Here is a 19,922-nt window from a genome sequence, read left to right on the forward strand (position 1 = left end):
TCTGGGTATCAGCTCTGTTCAATAGTACAGCTGCATCTGCCTTGCGAACATCTGAGCTGGCATCTTTGGTTTTGTCGTTCCCTGAGCGGGTGGAAGAGGTGTTCTTTGAGTTCAAATAGAAAGAATGAGATATTGAAGGTGATGATGAAGTGGCACTCTTGTAAAGAGGCCTCTGAAGGTCTGCAGTGGTATTGCTGAAGGACTGTGGTGGAAGAACTGGGCATTGAGAAACTGAAGTTGAGGTAGCATGAGCACCCCTGCTGAAAGTCTTAGTTGAACTGGACTGACTTGTATTTCCTCCACTGCTGCTACTTTCAACATGTTGCTCAGTATAGTTTAAAATTTGAACTGGAGGCTCTTGTTGGATGTGAGTATTGATGCTAAAGGCTGAATGTTCTTGATGTAACTGTGGTGTAAGGCCTTGCAAGGCCTTGTCTTGGCTGTGGGACAGGGGTGTATGCACAGCAGGGGCTGTATTGTCTGTAGACATCCTGATTTGAGGGCGAAAGGAGGAGGCAATATGAGCATAAGGAGGGATGTGAAACATTATTTCATCTCCAGGAGCAGAACTTCCTGTGGCACACAAGGATTGGTACCCCGACTGCTGCTGAATGAGGGATGACTGCTGGGATAAGAACGAAGCCTTGTACGCCATGTCCGGAACAGGGTACACAGAAGTATCTCCATAGGGGCTGATCCAGGGTAGTTTTAGAAACTTACTAGGCCCATCCAAGCCTAGTTCTGGCTGCTTGTCTACGGGTACAGCTCGACGGTTCAATCCCAGATTATCATCTTCTCCATCAAGAACAAGCTGAGGTTTCTGCAGACTTGGAGGTAGGATTTTATGGAATTCAGCATTGCCGTTTACAGTTTTCTGGCCTTCCAAAAGGGGCACATCAGACTTGTACAAGAGATCATAACCAAGGCGAAGAGAGGTGCCAGGCACCTGGGACTTTTGTGCAGAAAGAGGGTGAATGCCAGGGTAGAAAATCCCCTCCGGCAGTCGAAGGCTTTCCTCTACCAAAGAGTTACGATCAATACTGAGAGCAGCTATTGGGTTCATCGTATGAGTGGTGCCGGCATCCACCTGGAACAGGGAAAGTCAAACTAAGTCCTGCACTCTTTATAATCTGTAATAACACCAGGTCAATTTTACGTAACCTTTAAAACGAACAAAGTAACATGAACGGGATGTTCAAGTTCAAGAATACCAACCAATACAGTACAGTTTAGAGTCATTATCTGCTCCAAAACATCTCAATGTTGAAAGGCTTTGTTAGGAATCATTAACATGATTCCCCTGTTTGTTTGGAGCGAGTCTGGGATTTCTAGGCGTAAACAGACTAGCCGCGGCTAATCTAACCGGCGCTTTTAATGACGTCACTGCCGTGCGCCAATCTGTTTTTATTAAGATTACCGGTAGATGTACCTTTGTCCTACTGTGGAGAAATTCGTTTTCTCCCTTTATTGACCAACAGAGTTGTTCAAAAGTACAGAACAAAACATATGGCATTACATCTTATGACAAAAATGCACCTTAAACAGAGTTTAAGCAGCAAAACATCACTCTGCAAATAGTGTATATAGTGAGACAATTCATGATTTAAAGTGTTAACTTTCGCCAGTTTTTGTATGCACGTTTTAAAATATGCTGATACTTGAAAGGTTTAAGCACTTTACACACTTAATTCTTAACATTTAATTTTTGCAATATAAACTGAGGAATGTTATTTTGTGAATAAACTTGTTCAATAAATTGGTGTTTTTAAATAGTATCGAAATCGAGTATCGAGTTTTTTTCCAGTATTGAATCGAGTTAGAAATTTTTGTATCGTGACAACCCTACTTCCCTCTCTCTCTCTCTCTCTCTCTCTCTCTCTCTCTCTCTCTCTCTCTCTCTCTCTCTCTCTCTCTCTCTCTCACTCACTTTCATTCCTTTCTTATCTCTTGGTCTAAATAAACTCTGTGACCAGATGTTCGGGGCATTTTGCCTCATGCATTGTGCCACAGTCATAACTGTTAGACTTGTCTGTTCATTGTCTCCTTTTTCTCTTTGACTACAGGAAATGGGTTATTGATAAACATATTGACAAAATCCATGACATTATTTGGTCCTTCGAGCCAGAGTCCCATCACCTCGCGGCGCCAAGGACCAATGCCGGAGAAAGGTTGACAACCTAAATCTCCTCCAGCGCTGAGATTTGCTGGGGGGTAGGTGAGGTCTTGACGTCGCTAGGAGGAATGCGGATCCACGAGCTCAAGCCCTGGCGGCGCATGCACACGCAGCGGCTTCTCTCTCTCCCCCGTTCTTTAGCGAGAGTTTGAGAGTAACATAATTTCATTTCTCTGTATGTCTTGTACATGTGGTAGAATTGATAATAAAACTGACTTAGACTTTGACTTTGGAGTGAAGAGATTTGGTGAGACAAGTTTGTTTCTTGTCGTTTTGTCTTGTGGTACCGAGAGAAAATCCTAGGTGACCAGGGGTAAAATTGGTTGGTTCGCCGGAAGGGACTTGTAGAACAGATTCCTGGAGTGCTGTTTTGGTATGGTTACAATAATGCACTAGAGCGGGGGAGAGAAAGATAAACAGATTCCGGGAATGCTGTATTGGCTTGGTTCTTTGGGTGTTTTTGCCGAAGTATAAACGCTACCCTGGTGTGATAAAGTTATAAATGATAAATGAGAAAGTGTACCGATGTGATAACTAAGAGGTAAAATTGGTTTTTGGGCGTTTTGACCTGAAATATAAACGCAACTTTGTTTTGGCCTGGCCTATGGGCATTTTGCCTTGAATAGAAATGCTACTCCATTCTCATCGTTGAAAAAAAATTTGTCAATCGCGTTGAAAGACCAACTGACCAGGTCCATTTTAGTAATTTCAGTTTCCAGTTTTCCAGAAAAATGCAGAAGCGCCGTACAAACAAGAGACAGACGAAGAGCCTTGGGATAAGATAGGGAGAAGAGGAGGAAAAAAGTGTCTGTACTCTCCAGGAGCCAGAGGAAGAGAATGATGCCTACAGTGAAGCATGGTGGTGGAGGTGTCCTTATGTGAGACTGCATGTGTGCTGGATGGTATCATGAACTCAACAATGTACTGCTCTATATTGAAGGAGAAGTTGCTGCCATCACTCCACGCACTTGGTCGTTGTGCACTTTTCCAACACAACAATAATTCAAAACACACATCTAAAGCTACTGCTGCATTTCTGAAGAATGGGTGAAGATGACTGAATGACCAAGTATGTCTCCTGATCTGAACCCAAACGAACACCTGTTGGGAATTCTGATGCAACAAGTTTAGCATCACTCTCCATCCAGCATCATTACCACCAAGGCAGCGGGCTTTTGTCTACGCTGCTCCGTCCCTCTGGAATGCTCTTCGTCTCTCAGTGATGCTGGCACCATCCCTCCCCCGCTTCAAGTCACTGCTGTAAGGCCCACTTTTACGACCAGGCATTTTTAAAACCTTGACTTTTATTAATTATTTTTATTATGTATTCTTTTATTGACTGTGATTTTACTGCTTTGTTGTGTACGTTTATTATTGATTGTGTTTTTGTTTTTATGTTGTGTTTTACTTTTTATCTGTACAGCACTTTGGTTGACTGCCATGCCATTTTTAAATGTGCTTAATAAATAAAGTTGGTATGGTATGGTATGGTATGGTATGGTATGGTAAGTGTGTGCGTGTCTGCTCTGTCTTCTTGATGCTCAGTGAGTCGTGGTGGATGGCTGCTTATGCTGAGCCAGGATCCTCTGGAGGTTTCTTCCTGTTAAAAGGGAGTTTTCCTCTCCACTGTCACTACATGCTTGCTTAGTATGAGGATTGCTGTAAAGATTCAGTGACTCGATGCAACCTGCTGGGTTCCTTATATAGGAAACTTTTTACTGATTGGCTTAATAAACTAAACTGTATTGGAATGTTTACTATGTGAAGTTCATTAAGACGACTCCTGTTGTGATTTGGCGCTATATAAATAAACTGAATTGAATTTCACGTTATGGAGTTAAACAGGTGTTCAATAAAACCCAGTCTTGGGAAAATTATAGAAATTGTTATTTTGTTCATTGAACTACTGGTTAAATTCATACTTTTTAAAGGGGGCATACTCATTTATGCTGACCACTGTATTTTGACAGCATTTATTTTTGTCAAGGATTCAGATTTTGTTTTTAACTAAACACAAAAACTAAAAGATTGTCCATAAATCTGATGTAGATGTAGCCTAAGTTCATTCTGGAGCTCAGATTGTTTATTCACATCAGGCCGACTTAAACAGGACTACACCAAGTTATCCTCCTGTGTTTCATTAGTAATGAGATTTGTGGCTTTCTAAGTTAGTTCCTAACTTTATAACATAATAGGTGCTGATGCTGACGTTAGACAAGAGATCTAATCCCATCCCAGTGGGAAGCACGGAGGTGGCAGCATCATGGTGATCTGGGGGATGCAGAAACACAGAGGTTGACTGGTGTTTCATATTCAGGAGACACGCTGCTGCTAGAGTTTTAGAATAGAAAGGTCCTCAAGATCTGCAGGAAGCTGGTGGAATGGTCTAAAAACATCTGTTTTCCTCGATGCTTCCAACATCCCACACCACCTCCACTTGGTCATAATGTTATGGCTGACTATTGGTTTTTATCAGCACAAATATTCCAAAAAGAAATTAAGCTACCAAGTTTAGATTATTGTATTTAATATTTAGATTTGATCAAAATATAGATTTTTACTCACCTGTTTCTTCTTCTGTGGCGTTAAATCCAGCTTTAACGGGAAATCTTCCAGGTTTAAATTCCATCCGGAGAGAAACGTAAATAAACCCATAAATCCATCACAGAGCCGCCGTGGGCGCGTGCCCGTGGGTGCATGGCCACGTTCGCGCTTTCAGCAGACTTGTTTCCGTTGCGTGAACTCCGCCATGGGAACACAAAGGAAGACGAGTTACCTGCGCAGCGCGTGCACTTCTCTGACAACTATAAGCAGGAGAGTGCACGTGCGGTCGCAGAGTCTCGTCAGACGCGAAGCAGGTCAATCTGACCACGTAAAAAAAGACACGCAGATTACATTCATGCGGGAACAATCGTTAGAGATGTGCGCGCGCAGATTTTGTTTTATCCTTCTCGGTGCTTACACAGGGCTGTCCTTTTTCTCGGCTCGTCCTATTCTCCACGCTCCCTCTCTCACGCACACGCACATACACGCGCGTGCGCTTCATGATCAAAAAACGGGGTGATCAGCCGCGTTTCCGATTAAAGCCTTTCAAAATAAATTGAAAGTATTTTCCATTTTAATGATTGATTTTCCACAACTTTTATTGTTTTTCGTCTGATTTTAAGAAATCTCGTTCTTAAAGCATTTAATCACAGTTTAATCTTTACTGGAACCAAAACAATTTTCTGTGAACATTTAGTTTCAATTCCTGCCCCCCAAGGCCCACTATTCACCATGATGTTTAGTTCTATTGCTGGATCTATACACAGACTAAAAGGGATTTTAACCGTTTTGTTCTATTACTCTGTTTATAGAATCAAACTAAATTAAATGAGCAACCAACACAGAACAAACATAAAGATGCTGTTTAGCAGCTTTGCAGAAAGCTGGTTGACACCTACCTAAATCAGGTGTAGAAGCTTAGAGACCTCTAGAACATGCAGGACGGTGGCCCAGGAGGACAGGGTTGGACATCAATGATAAAGAAGAATCACAATGTTGCTGCATATCTTACAGTAACCTCTCACTCCAGTTGTTTAAATCTATTTTATGCTTTTATTTTGAAATTACAATGAGACATTTTCATCCTAATAAGGTGGGAAAACAAAGATTTGATTGAAAACCAAACTTTTGCTTAATTCCTTTATTCATTTGAAAGTTAATTTTAAATCTATGGCTTTTTTATGGAAACATCTGAAGCAGAATCTCTGGAGCTTAGATTAAAGTTAGAATATGGAACATTTTAATAAAAAGCGATATTAAAAACTATATACCTCCATGGGGCATTCAGAGGGGTGCAGAATGGATGTACAGTTGCTCCTTTAAAAGCTGTATTTAAAAAGAAAAATAATCACGTTTTTATTCTGTGGGGCACAACTTTGTTTTTGTTTACTTATAACAGCCACTAAAGGGCACCGTAGCACTTAAACGTCCACTCAGTGAGGCAAGGTTGGATCTGTGTCAAATGGCAAACTTGACAAGTCAAGCAGCTGATTGTGAGCCCAGAAGATGTTCTAACGGTAAACTATGTTGTAAAATACACGTATTAGTAGAAATTAGTCCGGTGCTGGAATGTGTCAGCAGTGAAACAACACCCCAACGGCCTGTTGTTGCAATACCACCTCTGAACACCAGAGTTCGCCAGTGTGTTCGACAGTGTCTGCGTTCCATATTCATCCTTTAAAGTTTGTCACTTAGAAACAGTGACATAACTTCTCATCAGCTGTTTTTTGTGGTTATTTTGGTTCTGAGATAAATATTCATACAAACTGCAAGTGAAAACAGTAACACAAAGGAATCACAGGCTGTCTTAAAGTGGAAGCTTACAGCCATGCTTTGTCTAAAGTAGTCCCATATCTAAAATGGCGCCCGTGATTTCTTTGTGTTACTTATTATTCTCACTAGCAGTCAGTCTGATTATTGAGGTCAACGAGCAGATTCAGATTCACTGTTGAGTTATTTTAATGACTTTTTCACACACAAGGCTAGTTGGTACCATTCACTTCCATTGTTTTATTCTAAGCTAAAGCTAAGAGTGCTGCCGGATCAGGTGAATGGCTGAGCTGGTTACAAATAGTTTTTCCTACTTATCTAACTCTGGGGAATATTACAACAGATTAAATTTTACTTTGGATTGGAATGTCCCTTTAAACTGTAGCTTTAAAAAATAAAATGAACAAAGATTCAAAAAAACACCTTTTAATATTTTCTGTGTATAATCTTGTGTACACCAAGAGCTCCTGCTGTATAAACAAAATAGATCATTCATTTTTTAACACGTCAGCTTTTATTTTCTAATTTTCTGAACCCCAACTGAAATATTAGATTTATTTTATTATAGGTCTACTCAGATGCTTCCATGATGACAAAAATTAATAAAGTAATAAATCTACATCATCAGGCCTGAACCCAGCAAGTGCTTAAATTTTGTTTAATGAGCATAAAAGTCTTAGAGAGCCCTAATTATCTAGAACCTGTGTTTGAATCATTTCTGATCCAAGGTGGTTTAGGTGGGATGGTTCTCTACTGCATGACTTATTGTTTTTTTTTGGCTGAAAACATATTTCACCCCATTGGGATCTTGGCTGTCCCTGAAAATACATCCATCATAAACTTGGACCCCCACCCTCCAGGACTAAGTTAGTTGCCGCGGGACAACGCTGTGCTACAAGAGTTCTAAAACCCCAAAGTTTTCTTCATGCGACACATCAGTGGTTTACAAGCCTTACGAGTTTATTTAGATCCAGGAATCTGAAAAAGAATGGGCTGGCTCGGCCAATTATGTAGCGTGGTTACTACATACTAGGATTTAACACTGTTTGCTTCAGTTTGCTTAGATCCTGAGAAAAGATCGGACATTGGCATATGAACATAGGATATTAATGCAGTCGATAGAAGTTCATACACTAACTGTCTTGGTCTATATTTTAATCCAAAGATTAAGGTTTAAGATAATTAAATTTAATAGCAAAAGTTTATTTATTGAATCAGAAGTTAGGAATCTTTGCTTATTCAATAACCAAAATATACACCATTCTGTGTTTCATTTCAAAGAAGAGTCAGGTTTTTGAAAGTTAAGAATTTATTACTAACACTTTTAAAAATGACAATTTGAAATGACAGTTTGACAATTTGAAACAGCTTGATATTAAAACTTGTAATTAAACAAACCTGTGTCTGGATGGAAAACTAAGGTGGAATGTGAGGTTTGGGATGCATGAATGAATCTCAGAAGGTTTCCTTCAGAGAGAGAAGCGCGTTCTGGATGGAAAGTTTTTTTGCAGCTAACTCAGTTGCTTCTAGAGAAAACAGCATCGGACACCATCTGTGTGCTACCTCACCCACCAGACGACCCTCTGTGTGGATCCGGAGGTCAAAGGAGGATGTTGTCAGCCTCAGGGTACTCGGTCCGGTAGAGAAGACCCGAGTGGAACCAACTCTCTGGTCCAGAGTTGTCGTGGGTACACAGTGTCGAGCGTCTGGCTTAACTCTGAAGGAGTTTTTGCGTCAGCTGGTTACAGGTGCGTTTATTCGAAGCAAGTCTGTCGGCGTGACAGAATGCTTAGTAGCAGTGGCGGCTGGCCAGTAGAGGGCGATAGGGCGCCGCCCTCCCAGTTTCCCCTGTGTTTTTAATTTTTATTTAAAAAAATAAATAAAGAAAATTAACAATAATCACATATTCTAAGTTAATTGTGTGTTTTGTAACAAAAATAAATCATATATGTATATATATCTATATTGGTCTCTGCCGGTCTCTGCCGATCTCTGCCGATCTCTGCCGGTCTCTGCCGAGCGGTGGAGGCTGTGTGCTGTTTTTCAATCGCCCAAACAGGACGGGACCAGTTGTCCAATTGCTGACAAGAAAATCAAAGGGTAGGAATGGGAATGTATCCAATCAGCGTCAACGTTGTTTCAGAACGTTTCAGAAGCATGATGGGCGATAGAGCTACCGCCAAGGCTTTCGTTGATGTTCGGTAGAACTCGGAGAGTCTCGACTCCAGCACGTTTTGACGGTCGTGACGCAGACGTAGACAGTGCGCCTACAACATGGATACCGGATCTCAGCAGCCACTGAATTCAGTTCGGTCTCCTCCAGTATCCGTTCGAGAGGAGAACTATGGTGGAAAAACTTAATGTCAAAGAGCTTGGACCAGATCAGCCCGACGTAAAGATAAGCCAGCAGGACAAGGAGAAGGGTAAACTGTACACACGACGCTTCTCCCAAAATTGGTACACCAGGAAGCAGTGGTTAGCTGGATGCAATCACGCTAATGCGTTATTTTGCTTTCTGTGTTTGTTATTCAAAACGGCTGGGATCCACAGAAGGTGGATGTGGAACTTGTGTCTCATTGGGGACTCCATTCATTCTCTGACTGAGGAATGCAACGCATCAGTGTAGCAGCCAACAAAGAAACGGAGGACGTTTGGACAGGGAGAACAGCAGCTGGGTGCAGAGGTAAGCTGTACATTACATTTCTGTAAACAAGACAATTAGAATCAGAAATCCTTGGTTGTCCCACAAACTGGGACATTTGTTTAATAACATGTACATTGTTTAATGTGCAATAACTGTAAAAACTAATTTCAACACACATACCTATTTTACATATTTAATCATGTAAATGTGTATTTCAAGAAAATTTGTACATACATCAATCTGATTCCATTTTATTTGTTACACTTCTGCTGCAGCAAACAAATTTCCCAGCTTGGGAAGTGGGAAATATGACATTTGTAAGAGGATACTGATGACATTATTTCCTATGAAAGTGTTTCCACTTTCCATAAGTCCTAACAGTGTAAATTTCTGGCATTTTGTCTAAGTAGTGTTTACTACCATTACTGTAACAGTGACCTGCTCATAATTTTTCGTGTTCACTCAAATGTTGAAATTAAACAAAATGTTTTTGTTACTTGCCTCTTGCATTGCCTATTTACCATTTATGGTCGTGTTATTTTCTGTGCAATTTAATGCAGTATTTTTCAACCTTGGTCCGCAAGGCAGTTTGCCAATAGTCAGACACACCTGGATTAATCAGTTTGTCCAATGATGTAAGACAGGAAATAAAAGAGCTGTGCTTAATTCAGGAAATAGTGAAGTTGTGCACAAAGCTCAGAAAGCACAAGTTTGTTTAAAAAAAATAGTACAGCCCCACCAAAAATATTTTTCACCAGCCGCCACTGCTTAGTAGAGACTTGGGCGGCCGTCCCTCGTCTCCTGGTATGGTTCAATAGCTGAACTTTCAGCTGCGGAGATTTGGTTTTAACAAAACCTCAGAACACGCCCTCTCAGCGTCAGAAAGCTTGTTGTCATGAAGTAAAGACATGTGAGGTGGTTTACCCTTTACCCTGGATTCACCCTCTGCATGAGGTGGTTAAACGCAAATGACCTTCTGGTTTTCATGAACACACATTACTCGATTATCATAATAATTATTATTATTATTACACGAAGCATGATAAGTCATTCCAGAAATTAAAACACATTTATACTGAACCAAGATGATTATTTATGATGATTGTATTAAACAGTAATAAAGTCAAAGAGTTTATTAAATTATTATTTAAAATTATTATTGTAGAATCTTGAAGTGTCCTTCATCTCGGGACGGAACAGCAGCAGATAAAAATGTTGTTCAGCAGACATCACGGCTCCTGGCGGGTAATCTGTGGAGCAAAAGTTACGGCTCAACCCAGCTTGACCCAGCTGGGAAAGTGTGACCTTTGTCACAAATTAGAGGCCATTCATGACGCTACATTCCTAACAAATCAAACGTAAAATAAACACTTCAGTTTCACCAATAAATGTGTTGCCTCCAACCAAATGAGTGATTGATTTTTGGTGCACCTGTGTTTTGGTATTTTGCATCTCATCATCTGTTTTGCCATTAACCTCCAGATGCACCCTCCCATTTAGAGCTACTCCTTCAGCCCTTTTCACTTTGTTCTCGCCAGTGATTGAGTTGGATGTGCTGGGGCAACTTTTCTTCTGCTCCAGGTTTTGCAAAGTTCTTCAGACATGTGTGATTTAATAATATACAACCTGAACTGTTGCTTCTTTCTGATTCCAGTACCTTCTTGATCTCCATGGTACCGTAGCCAGGTGATCATGATAATCACATCCAGGAAGTGGAATCGTTTTTTTGTGGCACCACTTTTTTACTCTGGTTTTGTTTCGTTACGTTTTAATGAGGGAGTCCAGCAGATCTAATCAACCTACATACTACAACAGGGCATGGGACACTTGTGATCATCTCCTGGTTGCAATCCCACCTGTCAACCTCTGTGTTTTAGGCTGGGCTCCAGTGTGGTCAGAAGGGTCACTGAATGGTTGTCATTCCACTTCAAAACATGCAAGGTGTTTGCTCCACCATGGCTATCTTCTCTGTAAAAGACCCTGCTCTCTTCAGATAAGCATCACAGGTCAAGTTGATGCCTGCAGTCTGTAACCACTAACCACCTTGCGGAGTCACTCGTTCCAGCCGGAGCACACTTGTAAACCAGCTGTGGAAGACAAGCTTGTAGTTCCCATGCTTAGGTATTGTTTGAGCCGGGTACAGGACAATATTGCCACTAGCTCCTACATCTGGTAGACCTGAAGGTTGTAGATTTACAAGTTGTCATGTGGAGAATCTTGTAAACCCATTTTCTTGGTTTTGCTTAGTGTTACAACCCAGGTGTCTAGGGGGCCATGGAGGACGTGTGACACAAAGGAAAATTAACAAAGGTTTTATTTTATTTTCTCCTTTTTTTTTACTCTAGAAAAGAAACCGCCATGGAACAAAAAACATTTAACCAAAACAGGCTCAAACACTAAAATGTAACATAAAAAGGATCTACTCTAAAGCAGGGCCGTGCAGAGACCTTTGACGGGGCGGGTGCTCAAAGTAAAAAAAAAAAAAAAATGGGGGGGGGGGGGGCACTTATAGAGCAATCCAACAAGTTAGAAAATTCAGATAATGAGAAACTTGGGTTCAAACAACATAATAAAAATATATCATATAGTGTCATTAGTGTTAATGTTAGTTCATAAATAATAGTTTTAGTTTTTAAAGCTGACTTATATCTAGAGATGTTACAACCACATTGTTGCCCCCGATCCGAGTCCAAGTTGTTTGATTTTGGATTATCTTCCAATACCGAGTCCTGTTCTGATACCAGGTGGTGATGCAATGCATTATAAAAGAAGAAAGAAGTTGTCCTTCTGTCTGCATTTGTCATTTTGTTATTTTAGCCTGAAAAGGTCACTCATTCAGGAAGTACATTTAACAGGAATTAAGATACATGACGAGCTCTGCAGTGGGGACAGCGCCAGCGTGTCCACACGTTGTGCTCAAATACAGACAGAACTTACCAGAGAGAAAATGAACGGACCTGCAGGGACAGGATGACCGGTTGCAATCGAGGGAACGATGAATACGGCCAAGTACAGGGATATCCTGGACAAGAACCTTCTCCAGAGTGATCAGGACCTCAGACTGGGCTGAAGGTTTACCTTCCAGCATGACTATGACCCTAAGCACAGAGCTAAAATAATGAAGTAGAGGCTTCACAGCAACTCTGTGATGGTTATTGAATGGCCCAGCCAGAGCCCTGACTTAAACCCAATTGAACATCTCTGAAGAGACCTAAAAAAGGCTGTCCACCAACGTTCACCATCCAACCTGACAGAACTGGAGAGGATCTGCAAGGAGGAATGCCAGAGGATCCCCAAATCCAGGTGTAAGGAACTTGTTACATCTTTATCAAGAAGACTCATTGCTGTATTAGCTCAAAGAGATTCTTCTACTGAGCAAAGGGTCTGAATACTTAGGGCCTTGTAATATTTCAGTTTTTCTTTTTTTAATGAATCTGCAGAAATTTCAAAAATTCTGTTTTTCTGTCAACATGGAGGTCTGTGTGTTCATTAATGAGAAAAAAATAATTGATTTTAGCAAATGACGTCAATATAACAAAGAGTGAAACATTGATGGGGGTCTGTATACTTTCCATGCCCACTGTAATAAATCATACTTAAACAGATTTGTGTCATTTTACTTCTGATTTTAAACATGTAGTTATACCCAAACACCACCAGAGGGCAGCAGAGGAACATATGTGTTAAAATGGGTTGTTTCTAACCTTCAGCAGCTGCTCTCCTGTTGACATTCCCAGGTTGTTGTTTTAGATAAATTGATGTTGAATCTCATTTTAGTAAACAGAAATCATTTAAATGAACAAAACTAATCAGTCGATCACATTCGGACTCCTAGAAATTGAACAGATTAATGACAGGAGACAGAATCAGGAGCCATTTGACGTTTAGTCATTTTATTGTGTTTTTATTAGAAAATTAGGTGCTTTTTAATGATTTGACCTACAGAGGACTTCATCTGTAACTGTTTTATTTCTTGCATGAATCTGAGATAATTTTTCTCAGAAATCTGGTGTAGAAACTTAAACGTGATGCACGCTGACCCCCTGGTGATGACCCACCCTTAAGCTGAAAAACACCCTGATACTTCCTGTCTGAATGCATCTTTACTAAACTGATCACATGTAAATGTGGAAGTGGCTCATGGTGGTGAGTTCAGTCTAAACCTGAACAAACCTTAGCTTCTCTTCTCAGCAGCACGGAGGACGTGGCTCAAACCAGCTTCTGCCTCCTGCAGCAGCTCAGAAACTCTTCTTTGTGTCTGAAGCATAGGAACAAAAGATTTACAAACACATCAGATAAAACGCCGGACTCAATGAGCGTTTAGACAAACTCACAGCCAGTTTGAAGCTTTCGTCTGTGACATCTTTCAGGTTGATCGTGACGTTGAAGTACGCTCCGAAAACCGCCGTCTCCAGAGCTTTAGCTGCAACCTGAAAACACCAAACCAAACTGGATTTCAGGTTTTATTGAAAACTTCCAGGGTTAGGGGTTAGAGTATAGTTTCTCAGAGTAAATGAAATTTTCTCCCAGAGACTCTAACACTCCCTTTCCACTGGTTACTGTTTCCTGAGCTAGTTTAGTGCAAGAGCCTGAGTAAGCATCGCTTCTTTGGTTTTTCACCACCAACGTGCCTTGATTCCAAACCAGCACTGAACCAAGCGCTAACTCTTAACTGGGCCACAGCTGGTGCTTACTGTCCCGCCCACATGGTGACACAAGGTGTGGGGGTGGGATTATGAAAGCTAAAAAGACTAAAAGCATGAAGATCCTTTTTCAGTGTTCTGTGCAAATATGTGCCTTGTAATTAGACGCTGAATAAGCACCAAGATCATGTGACCTACACATGGACATAATTTGGGGGGGGGGGGACAGGGGGGACATGCCCCCCTCCCACACACACACACACACACACTTTTTCCAAAGTCAAGTTTTGACCCCTGCACTTTTTACCATTTAATACGCTATATTAAAGTGACACTAGTTGAGCTCTAGGACCAAGCAGAAAACAACTGTTTGTGTTGAAGCCTGTTTCCTGTTAGAACATGCTGTAAAGATATCCCCCCCCCCCCCCCCCACACACACACACACACACACACTTCTAAAGTGAAAATTACGTCCATGGACCTACACACATCTTTGCAACTCCAGGAGAGCATGGAAGCACAAAAGCACTACTTGTAAGGGTGTGAGTGTCTCCATTGTAAATCTCTCTCTCTCTCTCTCTCTCTCTCTCTCTCTCTCTCTCTCTGGCCCAATCCTAATGCTCGCACTGCATCCTTCTGTGAAGTGCACTTAGAGGAAGTGTGCAGTAAGGCTTTGTTTGTGTAGTACTCAAGTGTGGCGATCATCATCGACCATGATGCATGCTGGGATGCCAGTTGCTGTTTGTGCTACTTTAAAAAAAATCTCAACAACTTTCAAAATATCAATTATTTGACTACATTGAAATTAATTTCTGTCCGTATTGATTTTTAATCTAAAACATTCAGAGCATGAATAAATATCATTGATTATCCTAAAATGAACGTCTTTCATTTGAAAATAAATATTTTCAGAAAAGGCACTTGAGCCATTGTTCCAACTTCTTCTCAGAAGTCCAACGCAGCAATGGATTATAGGTAATACCCTTGCCTGAAATCTGCATCGATGATGAAGGAGAAGAAGAACTTCGCCTCGATGCGCACTTCGGGCAAAGTGCCACTCAAGGATGCAAAAGGGTCGTGGTCACCCTCTGCACTTGTGACTTGGGACACCCTACGCATTCTCACCCCTGGACTGGATTGCGCGATTGAAGTGCACAAGGGTGGAAGTGCCAGTATTGGGATTGGGCCTCTGTTTGCTGACTTGATGTTTTCTAGTCCCCATGTGGGCGTAAATAGTAGTGTTTTAATGCTTTGGATGATGTAATGACGTAGCACCGACTAGATCCTGTGTCAGCTCTTTCTACCAATTTTGGTTCCAGTGGAAAACTGAGTGTTTCTTTGAAAGAACCGACTGTTTCTTGATTAGTGGAAACGGGTTCTAAGAGTTCGCTCTGAAGGTCCAGCTCTCACCTGAGCATCAGACTTGCAGCTGATGTTTCCATAGGTAACTATCTCTTTAAGAGTGGGCCAGAGGACACTGACCCTTTCAGCCAGGGCCAGAGGAATTCTGACAGCCTGCTTCAGACCCTCCTGCATCGCTGCTTCTCTTCTAAAAATAACAATTGGATTTTAAATCAGGAAGAACTTTCAGGCCCTTAAACAGCGTCTAATGAGTTCTTCTGAGAAGGTTATGGGATTTCTTTCCACTGCTGATCTGCAGGAGGTGGTTCCTCCTGCTGGACTGGAGGTCTCAAATATTCACCTTTCAATTTCTTCTGAGGAGCTTTTTGGCAACTTCAGAGCTGCCTGCAATAGAACAAAGACATACATTAACTTAGCTAGAACAGGTGCACCCCCCAGCTGGATCGACATGTGTTTTAGTCTCCAGATGTCTAGGTCTCCAAGTGTTTTAGGTCTCCAGATATTTTAGGTCTTAGGTCTCCAGCTCTTTAGTGTATGTCTCCAGATGTCTAGGTCTCCAGATGCCTAGGTCTCCAGGTGTTTCTGTCTCCAGATGTCTAGGTCTCCAGGTGTCTAGGTCTCCAGGTGTCTAGGTCTCCAGGTGTCTAGGTCTCCAGATGTCTAGGTCTCCAAGTGTCTAGGTCTCCAGGTGTCTAGGTCTCCAGATGCCTAGGTCTCCAGGTGTTTAGGTCTCCAGATGTCTAGGTCTCCAGGTGTTTCTGTCTCCAGATGTCTAGGTCTCCAGATGTCTAGGTCTCCAGGTGTTTCTGTCTACAGATGCCTAGGTCTCCAGGTGTTTCTGTCTCCAGATGCCTAGGTCTCCAGGTGTTTCTGTCTCCAGATGTCTAGGTCTCCAGGTGTCTAGGTCTCCAGGTGTTCAGCTTCTCACCATGTAGCTGCTGAAGGCAGAGGCGTCAGCATCGACCATCTGCAGCAGCTCGTTTGCAGCCTGATGGAACGGAGGGATCAGCCTCCTCATCACACCATCCAGGTTCTCAAACTGCCTCTTTCCATACGTCATCTGCCCCACCATGGCACCCAGCGCTGCCCCCTACAGGTGAAACATGTGATGAAGACAAAGATGCTCCGGTATGAAGATGTGTCACTCTGGTGATGAACCTGTAAACTGACCAGAGCAGCGATGGCAGCAGAAACAGAACCTCCTCCTGGAGCGGCAGTCCGAGCAGAAACACTCTGAACAAACTGCTGCAGGGACAGAGAAATGAGCCCGCCCACTTCCTGGGACTTCACCATGTACCTGCACAGGTAAGACACGCCCACTGTTAACAGAAGTCTGCTTTCTGTCACAAGTGGACATTTGTCACCTCAAACTCACTCTATGATTCTTTCCTGTGGGTTGAACGGGCCCAGAGAGTCCAGACCCAGTTTACTGATCACCTGTCAACAAACACACAAAGGTCACGACCCCGAGGTCAGCTGTTCTCATGTTAAAAAATAATTGACTGACCAAGCGGACTTTGTGCTCCTCTTCGATGATGAAGAGTTGGTCTCTGTTGATGAAGAAGTCGGCAGCATCCAGCAGAGCTTTGAGGGGAATCAAACCGACAACCTGAGAGCCGACAACCGGCAGCTTCATCTCCTGAACGTAACAACAAACCGTCAGTCACAAACCGCTGCAGTCGCTTGGTTTCAGGCCAAATCAGAATCACGACCTCTGACCTCAGACAGTCGGCAGGTTTCCTCAAACACGGCGTGGAGCGGCGTCAGCTCAAAGTCCAGGATGTTGGTGGACACCTGGGCCAGGTTTGACTCCTCCAGGTACCAGCCCATCCCCTGGACCTTCCTCAGGAGGCCTGGCTGCTCAGAGGAGAGAAGAAACCAAACGCTTGTGCTGATCAGACTCTCTGACCCCATCAGACGTTAATGACAGGTACAGGACCAGGTCTGGACCCTGAGATGACCTCCAACAGAAACTTGTGATAAACTAGTTTATGTAATTAAATTAAATTAAATTAAATTCAACTAGTCATAAATACTCAAGTAGGAATTGTAGCAAAAGTTAATTATTATTTTAAAGAAAGCTTAAGACAAGCAGAAAAAACGGAATAATTAAATAAATTATGTGAAATCTCACAAAACATGAAAAACATCCAAAGAGCATTTTTTAAATCTACAGATTCATCAAATTTTTAAACAAAAAGAAGAAAATCTGAATGTTCACACATCCTAAGATAATAAAATGAATGTTTTAAGTGAACATCTAAGACGGCGAAGCCTGCTACTCCCAGCATGCACCTGGCCTTTGCCCCGCCCCTGCTCGCGGATGTCCAGGGCGATGCGATGAGCCTGTTCTTTGGTGCTGATCAGGTTCACGTTGTAGGCGATGAGAAACTTCCTGGCTCCGGTTACTGTGGCGCCCCATGATGGTACGAAGAGAGCGGGGCCAAAGTCTGGAGCCCATTCCGCTTGTTTCAACTGAAAGGATCAAAATCAGAAGCTGTGATGTTTGGTTTTAGGAAACTGAACAAAGAGAAGAATCTTCTCACCTTCTCCGGTAAAGCTTCGTACTCTCCCGCTCGAACCGATGGAAGGTTCCTCCTGGCTTCGGTTTGAGCTGCTTCACCATAAAGATACACTGAAGAGTTTACAGAACCACAAGGTTTCATTAGATCTTTCTTCATCTAAAATAGTTACTTTATGAGTGATTTCAGATTATTTGATGTTATCGTAACTAAAGTTCATTTTAAGACAAGTTCCTCTCACCAGGAACGTGCAGCATCTCCGCCAGCCTCCGACCAAACTCGTTGGCACAGCGGACGCAGTCGTCCATGCTGACGTTTTGGACGGGGACAAAGGGACAGACGTCCAGCGCTCCGGTGCGCGGGTGTTCTCCTGCAGCAGAAACAGGGTTTGTAAATACAGCTTTGCTCTGGGGGCTGAGATCTCAGACCGGACCCACCTGAGTGTTTGCTCATGTCGATGAGGTCGAAAGCCCGCCGGGCGGCGCTCAGCGCCCCCTCCACCACCGCCTCGGGGGGGCCAACGAAGGTGTAGACAGTTCTGTTGGTGGAGGCCCCGGGGTCGACGTCCAGCAGGCTGCAGCTGGGGGTCTGAGAGATGGCTGTAGCCACGGCATCAATCACCTGATACGGGTCACAGAACCAGAGCAGAACTTAAAGGTCCATTCTGACGTTCACCAGGAGGTCAATGATTCCACAGACCAAGGAGGGTTCCAGACCAGAATCTGGTCCAACATTCAGGTTTTAGAACTAATCAAACCCATTTGGTTCAGATTCATCAGAGTTAAGATCAGAAAACGGGTCAGATATGGAACACGTGGAATAACTGATGAATATAAAACGCTAAACTGGTTTGTTCTGAAACCGGTTAAGAACCAACACCAGTCTGACCAGACACGAGGGAGAGCAGCCCTGTGGAGGCCTCAGAGTTCTGAGAGGCCTTCAGAAGGTTCTGGTAGAACTCACCTCTTTGTTCCGACCCTCTGAGAAGTTTGGAACACACTCCACGAGCTGAGCCATGGTGCTGTCAGAGCCTGGAGGAAGACGAGCAGAGTTCAGCTTCATCACGCAGAGACAGCCAGCTGCAGGTTAATCGTTAACTCACGGGGAGGTCCGCTGGGCTGGGAGGAACCAGAACATCTAAAGACTTGCTGCACCGCCAACAAATTAAATAGATGAATCATTTCACCATAATGTTTGTTTTATGCTCAGAACTGGGTCAGGAGTTTCTTCATACCAACTTAAAACCACAGCTCCTCTGGGCTGCAGACAGAATCTTTGTAAAACAGCTGACTGACTAACAAAACCTCTTCATCATCTTCTTCCCTTCAAAGTTCCTGATTGTTCCAAACAGAACGTTTGTGAGCTGAGAAATACCAAAACCTCCGAGTCTCAGTTGTGCTCAAAAGCCAGAAATCGTGACTGTTTGAAATCAGCTGATCTGATCCTTGAACAGCAGATAAATCTAAACAAAAAAATCAATAAAACGTTTGTTTTCTTTGTTCCAGAACAAAACAAAACCTCTGATCGACTCAAGCTAAGAGAAAAGGCCAAAGGTCAACAGAACTTTGAGTGTTTGACCTCTGAAAATAGAAAAAAAAGCATTTGATTCAAACAGAAACCTACAGAACTTTAGAACCCTGCTAAAACGGGTCAGAACCCTCAGTGGGTGGAGCAACATGACTCAGAGTGAATTTTCATGAGATTTATTTTTTAAAGAGCAAGTCACCCTCTGCCAGAGTATTACTCCACTCCCACTTCCTGTTGGAAAAATGCAACAAATGCTGTTGCCTAGCAGACCGAGATGGCCTGCCAGCCACTAACTAATACACACACTGTTAGGGATTTTATCAATACGTTTATCAATAAACCCATTTCCTGTAGTGAAGAGAGAAGGAGACAATGAGCAGACAAGTCAACCAGCTATAACTGTGGCACATGCACGAGGCTAAATGCCTCGAACATCTGATCACAGAGTTTATTTAAACAAATAGATACGAATGGGAGTGAGGCTATTGTGTGAGAGAATGTGTGTGTGTATGGGACGGACAGTGTGGGTGTGTCTTGAGTGTGAGAATGCTTCAGGACATTTGAGAATAGGATTAACTAATGAAATATAAAATTTCCATAACATATTCCCTCCTGTTTATCCAAATAGGATAACCAAACAAAAGAAAGCAACAAAACAAAAACAAATAAGGAAAATAATAAATAAGTAAAATAATAAGGAATTTTATCCAATTCCATAACTTGACACCATTATCTAT

The 19,922-nt window shown here is 42.4% G+C and overlaps 2 protein-coding genes across 3 annotated transcripts in view; both read right to left on the reverse strand.

Annotated features, from left to right (window-relative positions):
• LOC107384587 (BCL-6 corepressor) overlaps positions 1 to 5,214 on the reverse strand; it is a 33,797-nt gene extending 28,583 nt beyond the window's left edge. For both annotated transcript variants that reach the window (XM_015957921.3, XM_015957920.3), the window contains exons 1-2: positions 4,739 to 5,214; positions 1 to 1,087 (exon numbers count right to left, since the gene is read on the reverse strand). The exon at positions 1 to 1,087 is cut by the window's left edge and continues 2,045 nt beyond it. In XM_015957921.3, coding sequence (XP_015813407.3) covers positions 1 to 1,087; positions 4,739 to 4,828 — 1,177 coding nt within the window. In that variant the 5' untranslated portion in view covers positions 4,829 to 5,214. The remainder of the gene's footprint in view (positions 1,088 to 4,738) is intronic.
• Positions 5,215 to 12,997: 7,783 nt separating this feature from the next.
• On the reverse strand, positions 12,998 to 19,222 carry ftcd (formimidoyltransferase cyclodeaminase). Its single transcript, XM_070549961.1, has 14 exons — positions 18,622 to 19,222; positions 18,096 to 18,279; positions 17,900 to 18,028; positions 17,683 to 17,771; positions 17,432 to 17,611; positions 16,856 to 16,993; positions 16,644 to 16,775; positions 16,512 to 16,573; positions 16,307 to 16,433; positions 16,065 to 16,226; positions 15,477 to 15,520; positions 15,185 to 15,323; positions 13,466 to 13,561; positions 12,998 to 13,389 (listed from the first exon to the last, which is right to left on the reverse strand). The coding sequence occupies exons 1-14, from the start codon at positions 18,718 to 18,720 to the stop codon at positions 13,306 to 13,308; spliced, it is 1,665 nt and encodes a 554-aa protein (XP_070406062.1). The 5' UTR covers positions 18,721 to 19,222; the 3' UTR covers positions 12,998 to 13,305.
• Between the last annotated feature and the right edge of the window lie 700 nt (positions 19,223 to 19,922).

The sequence above is a fragment of the Nothobranchius furzeri genome, chromosome 3 (assembly GCF_043380555.1).
Source record: "Nothobranchius furzeri strain GRZ-AD chromosome 3, NfurGRZ-RIMD1, whole genome shotgun sequence".
Taxonomy (NCBI): Eukaryota; Metazoa; Chordata; class Actinopteri; order Cyprinodontiformes; family Nothobranchiidae; genus Nothobranchius; species Nothobranchius furzeri.